The sequence below is a fragment of the Coffea arabica genome, chromosome 1c (genome assembly GCF_036785885.1).
Source record: "Coffea arabica cultivar ET-39 chromosome 1c, Coffea Arabica ET-39 HiFi, whole genome shotgun sequence".
Lineage (NCBI taxonomy): Eukaryota > Viridiplantae > Streptophyta > Magnoliopsida > Gentianales > Rubiaceae > Coffea > Coffea arabica.
In genome coordinates this window covers 47,002,917-47,008,952 of record NC_092310.1, presented here as the reverse complement: position 1 = coordinate 47,008,952, position 6,036 = coordinate 47,002,917, and the positions used below count along the sequence as shown (strand labels likewise).

The following is a 6,036-nucleotide window of genomic DNA, read 5'->3' as shown; positions in this document are numbered from 1 at the left end:
CAAAGAAACGAATAATTTAAAAAAAAAATGAATAACAATTTTGATACCCATGTTAAAAAGAATTGTACCAAGCAATAGTAATTTCAATGATTCAAGTAGCTCATACCCATACTGATTTTATGCATATAATATAATTCCATATCTAATTCCAGTTCCAGAGCAAGAACCAGGCGCCTCCTAAGTTTATTCAGAAAGCCCTCCTTACTACCACAAGAAGGCCTGGGCTAAACAAGCCGGATTAATAATGACTATCTAATCTGGAGGTAACAATACTAAATAGTACAGATCGTAAATGAAATCTGAAAAAGCTTTGAAGATGTGTAGTAAGGTGGAAAATGTGTGGACCCATGAAATTGGTAACTTGAATCTTATGAAGATAGTGAGGCACGTTTGGGGATCTACCTATAGTATTCAAAAAACAAATGGCAAAGTGGACTGTGTTTTGAGATTGATTAAAGAGAAACTATAAGAAATTCAATTTGGACATACAGAAACAGGAAACAGTCAAACTAAAAGTACCATGAGATGAACAAAGAGAGAATCATACAAGCATCAAGATGCAATGTATCCCTCTAGTCTACAGTCATGGCTTCAGGACCGCCATTAGCATCCTCCACCCCATTCTTATGCTCATCAATTACCATTCGCATCTCCTCAACCAAACTACGCTGCTCTTCCTCTATCGTGTTTTGGAGCTCATCCACCTGCAAAAATAGTTTGAAGGTCACGATTAAGTAAAAGAACAAGTCACCCAATACATTGATTGTTACTTGGAAAGGCGCCAAAAAGCTTTAGGTATCATGTACGATAAAAGTTCGTAGACAAAGATGTGAGACCAATTATATATCCTACTGAGTGATTTGCAGGATGCTAGAAGCTGAAGAATCACATTTACATTCTCAATAGTAACGACGAACTAGAACACTACAAAAATTCTGAGAACTTATTGACATCCTTAGCAATGTAGTTGAACATCAAATTCTTGTGGTTGATGTTACCATAAAGAGACAAAAGTTTAAGCAAGTAGTACAACAGCCACAATAGTGATGTCTAAGAGGATGATTTGGAATTGACACTCATGTCAAAATAGTTCAAAAAGTATTAACAAAAAAAAGTGATAAAAGCACAAGAAAAAGCTACATGTCAAAAGAATCCCTTGAGAGACACAAGTTTCTTGTAGCTAGTTATCTTTTTAAAATCAGCCAGTGGAGTTAAACCCATCTAGAAATGCAAAAAATCCAATAAATAAAAAAATAAATAAAAGTATGAAAGAGAAATAGGAGCCAAGGAGAATATTATGTTATCATGCCAAAAGGAGATTAGCAAAAGTTACAGGTGTCACAGGACAATAAACATGTATATGATGTCATCAATATTCAATACATTACAAAGTATCCTGTTTCAACTGCTATGCCCTCACTACTCCTATACCTCAATGTTCTGTTACTATCGCTTATCCAATTCTTGCAAGTGATCATGAAGATGGCCAAAACTTCATTTACATGGTTATAAACAAGATTAACATTACTGCAGAAGACTATCACTACTGTGTTGATTGGTTGGAGAAAGAAATAATAAGGCTGTAAAGCCCCTTTCCCACAAATGTTGAGCACTTAGCACCTATCCTGCTACTAGTAGCTAATCGTCAACATTAACCTGCTTCACTGTATTTTGGCCCTCAGTATATTTTGCATAACATTGTTATGAAGCCCCATAGTTTTGCTTTTTAATTGCAGCAACAACTTATCTTTTGAATTCAAACTTAAAAAACATCAAATTTCAGCGTCCCTGGGCTTTCCTAACCCCAACACTTTCATGTTTTCATTAACCTAGACAGTGCTGTCTTCTTGAATTTCCAACCATAGTTTTGCACCAAATCATTCACAAGAGACAGCCAAGCAGCAATTATTAGCACCTATGATTCCAACTCATAATCTGCACCAAACCATACACCTTTGATCTGTGACTAACAATTCTACAAAGTCTCGATTTCTGAAATGGAAGATATATATAGAAAACATTAATTCCCTTTTTCTCTTTTTCAATGCATGAAGGGAGAAAGGGCCACAATATCCAAGACCACTATAAAGGCAGCTTCATTTGACTTGCTAACCCTTACCTTCCAAAGGCTCAAGTTTTTTAGTTCTTATCAACAAAGCAATGAATCTACTCCAACCTCATGAGCTCTTCATCAACAGATTAATTTGAATACAACAGGTAGTACATAAATACAATGTTCAAATAGTGGCCCTTTGATTTATTGATGCTTTCTAATATCCCAAGAAATATAAGTGCCTCTATAAGTCCCCTTTTTGAGGGGGAAACTTCCAATTATAACAGTTCAGAATCAAGTAAACCACAACAAAAATTTAGCCACTCCCAATTAATCCATCTGCTTGTCCTTAAAACTTTTCTGTTTATGAGATCTTGATATCCCAAGCCCTCCATTCAAAAGAATGAACAATAATACTTACTAAGGTAGTGGTCAGTTAACTAGCATAACGGATTATTGATTTCCAAAAGAAATAGAGCATAAAAGTGTGTTTCGCACAATGCAAGCTAGCTGGTACATGGATCAAAGGGTGATCATTACTGTACTATTTGAACCAAATCAGCAACTCTAGAAAACATTTAAAACAATGGCATATCCTCCTAATAGATAGAAAGTTCTTATATTACAGCAACATAGAGGAGGAGAAACACATAACAATGTTTTGCACTTTGTTTCCTCTCTTTCCCTCTCTCGCTGGTTGGGGTTAGGGAGAGTTTTACTATGGAAAGAATACTTAGCTACCATCTAAATTAAGTAGGATTCCCATTGACCTAATTAGGAGAATCACAAAAAGGACAACCCTAATCAGCAAATTAAATTTTACATGCAAGCACTAAGAAGTGTTTTTAATTTCACTTGTGCTTGCAAAATTTACACAATGAAATACAAAAAAGCACGAATTTTCTACAAATCACTATCACATACCACATGCAGTAGAAGTGCAAATTGCTTTTTCCGAAGCTCCAGCGTCCTTGAACCAGCAGTGTTCTCCGCCTCCAATAACTCAATCTCTCTCTCCAGCTCTGAGATGACCTTCTGAGTTTCTGACCTTGGTGGTTGCAAAGCAATCAACCTCCTAATTGCCTCACACTCCTCTTTATGCTGCCTCTCAATCTTACTCGCTTCAAGCTGTTTCTTCAAATCCTCAATATCATCTTGCGCTTGCAAAATCTGCTTGTTTATATCATCTTTCAACTCATTAAAATTCTCCTTCTCCCTAACATTTGCATCTATAACCGCTTTACTCTTCAGCAAAGGTATCTCAAAAGTATTTAACTCCTGCAAAAATGCTTTCGCAAGTCTCTCACAATCACCATAGTTATCCCCCTCCTTCTCAACCTCCAAAGCAAAAGCTGTAAATTTCTTTTGTAATTTCTTCAATGGTGGTTCACCCCTTGTAGTTGTCGTACGAGTTAAAAGCCTATGCTTTATAATAATATCATCTTCAAGCGGGCCAAAAGCATAATGTGCTGCCACTGCCTCTCCTTTACCTGCAACTTTCCTGCCCTTAACCAACATTTAGCCTATTCTTTATATTTTTACAAAAATCCTGCAATAACACCATTTCCCTTCCATCAACACACATATCAAACATGAACCTAACAAAACTTCAACAATATACTAACTCAAAGTATAACCTAAAAAAGGAAAAAAAAATGTCCCTCTTTTTTCATGTTTTAATTTCCATTTCTCCAACTTGATTCTATTAAATGTTATTTATATTTAAATAACAAAAAAAGTAAAATTGACAAGTGCGTGATATCAAGTCTTTTTTTTTTTTCCTGTCCTCAAATGGAAAATCAAAAACCCAGATAAAACCCTAATCCCCAATTTGATAAATCTCACCAAATAATCGAAAAAAAAAACACAAATTTCACCTCAGAACCCAGCTGAATTAAGTCTCATAAGTAATCTAACATAATTGATAAAAAAAAAAAAAAGAAAAGAAAAACACCCACAGATACAAATGAATGCGTACAAAGCAAACAATCCAAACAGCATAAACATAAACGAAAGAATAGAAAGGAAACTACTTTTCAAGTACCTCGGGTTTGGGAAAGGGGTTTTGTCATACCAATAGTGGAGGAGAACAGAGGAAGCTGCGGAAGAGGTCGAAGGGACAATGAAAGCGTGAAATTGCTTACAAGAGATATTTAACGATTTACTAAGTTAGCTACCAGGAGTTCTTACTTTTGGGTGGAGAAGATGGGGTTAATGGTCCTGATGGATGCCAGGTAGGCGGGTACAATGACACAAAAGGGGTTAATAACACTTTGCCCCCTGAACTTAGGGGGTAATTACAGTTTACCTTCTTTAGCTTTAAATATATACACTTTATCCCATGAAGATTAGTTAAATCTAGAAGGGCAAAAAAGTGAGTGCAATGATTTTATTAACTTTTTACTCATGAATTTATCTATAAATTAATATTATTCCTTTTATTGTTAAAAAAGTATGCATCTTCTCTAGTGTATCAACTATACAACAATCTCTAAGAAAAGCAAAAAAAAAAGTTTATATTTAGTTTATATCCTTAAAATTTTTCCTGTTGGGTTGATGTTCAATTTTATATATGTTTTGTTCAATTTATTATACTTTAAGTCAAACAAAAAGGATAAATAACATAATACTAAAATAAACATAATTATCAAATTTCATTTTAGGAAAAAGAGGTAATACTAAATTGTTTTTTGTTCAAAAAAGTAATTTTTTATTATTTTAGTTTAGGTGAACTTTTAGGCTAATACTATTTTTATTTTTTGTTGATATACTTATAGTTTACTATTATTGCCTTTTCTTTTTTAAAAAATGAAATTTGATTTAATCTCCATTTTCCTTCTCTAGATTTAAAAATAAAGCATATCAAATTTTTTTGTCACTTTGATTAGGAATTTAATATTGGACTAATTTGATAAATAAAAATGACAACAATATTAGTCTACAAGCTAAAGAAATTAAAATAATAAAAGACTACTTTAAAAAAATGAGTATAGTATCACCTTTTTTTTGAAATTTTTGGCAATTGTATTTATTTTTAGTATTGTGTTATTTATCCATTTTGTTTGACTTAAAGTCTAATAAATTGAATAAAACATACATAAAAACGAACATTAGTCTAACAAAAAATTTTCAAGGATATAAACCAAATATTAACCGTCTTTAACTTTTCTTAGTATGACATTTTTATACAATTAATACAATAGAGAAGATGTAAATCTTTAGTAATGAAAGGAAGTGATACTAAGTTATAGATAAGTTCAAGAATAAAAGGGTAATAATGTCATTGCGCTCACTTTTTTTTTTTTTTTTTTTGTATTTCTAACTTTGATTAGCCTTTATGGGGCTTAAAAATACATACACGCACACATATGTAGTGGTACTAAGTTGTAGATAAGTTCATGAATAAAAGGGTAAAATGTCATTGCACTCACTTTTTTTTTTTGTATTTCTAACTTTAATTAGCCTTCATGGGGGTTAAAAATACATACATACATGCATATATATATATATATATATATATATATATATATATATATATATATATATATATATATATATAGTTGAGAGGGATAAAGTGTGACTACTTCCTTTGTTCAGGAGGCAAAGTGTTATTCACCCAAAAAAAAGAAGATAATAAATGAAGCATACTTTTCTTTCAAATTTTCCTCTTTTTGAGATTTATATATCGTTCAATTATAAATAACTCTTAATTATAATGAAAAATTTGGTAAATATGTGTGCATTTCTGTGTGTATGTGTATGTGTTATTTTTTTTGAAAGAAATTATGATCAATGCCTAAGCTCTACTTAGGTAACAAACAAACAAAAATACAAATAACATGAAATTTCTCTTCAATGGTTTTAATTGTTTGGATTCCAAAGTTATAATGTAGTAAACTCAATTATTATAAGGAAAAATGACCTGTTTCATCCCTCACATTTCGTAAAAAAATTCTTTTCGTCCCTCACATTTCAAACGAAAC

The 6,036-nt window shown here is 32.3% G+C and overlaps 1 protein-coding gene across 2 annotated transcripts; it reads right to left on the bottom strand.

Annotated features, from left to right (window-relative positions):
• Window positions 1–423: 423 nt before the first annotated feature.
• On the bottom strand, window positions 424–4,273 carry LOC113724966 (THO complex subunit 7A-like). Of its 2 annotated transcripts, none has more exons than XM_072073953.1 (3): window positions 4,098–4,273; window positions 2,978–3,602; window positions 424–704 (listed from the first exon to the last, which is right to left on the bottom strand). In XM_072073953.1, exons 2-3 carry the CDS (start codon window positions 3,569–3,571, stop codon window positions 573–575), a joined length of 726 nt encoding a protein of 241 aa, XP_071930054.1. In that variant the 5' UTR covers window positions 3,572–3,602; window positions 4,098–4,273; the 3' UTR covers window positions 424–572. The 2 variants fall into 2 exon arrangements, with proteins under 2 accessions (XP_071930054.1, XP_071930056.1); XM_072073955.1 differs by having other exon boundaries at window positions 4,128–4,273.
• Between the last annotated feature and the right edge of the window lie 1,763 nt (window positions 4,274–6,036).

Excerpts from the sequence above, each read along its gene's own strand:
- LOC113724966 (XM_072073953.1), bottom strand. The coding sequence starts at position 3,571 with ATGTTGGTTAAGGGCAGGAAAGTTGCAGGTAAAGGAGAGGCAGTGGCA. Across the intron at positions 705-2,977 it reads TTGCACTTCTACTGCATGTG|GTGGATGAGCTCCAAAACAC; the intron begins GTATGTGATAGT and ends CTATTTTTGCAG.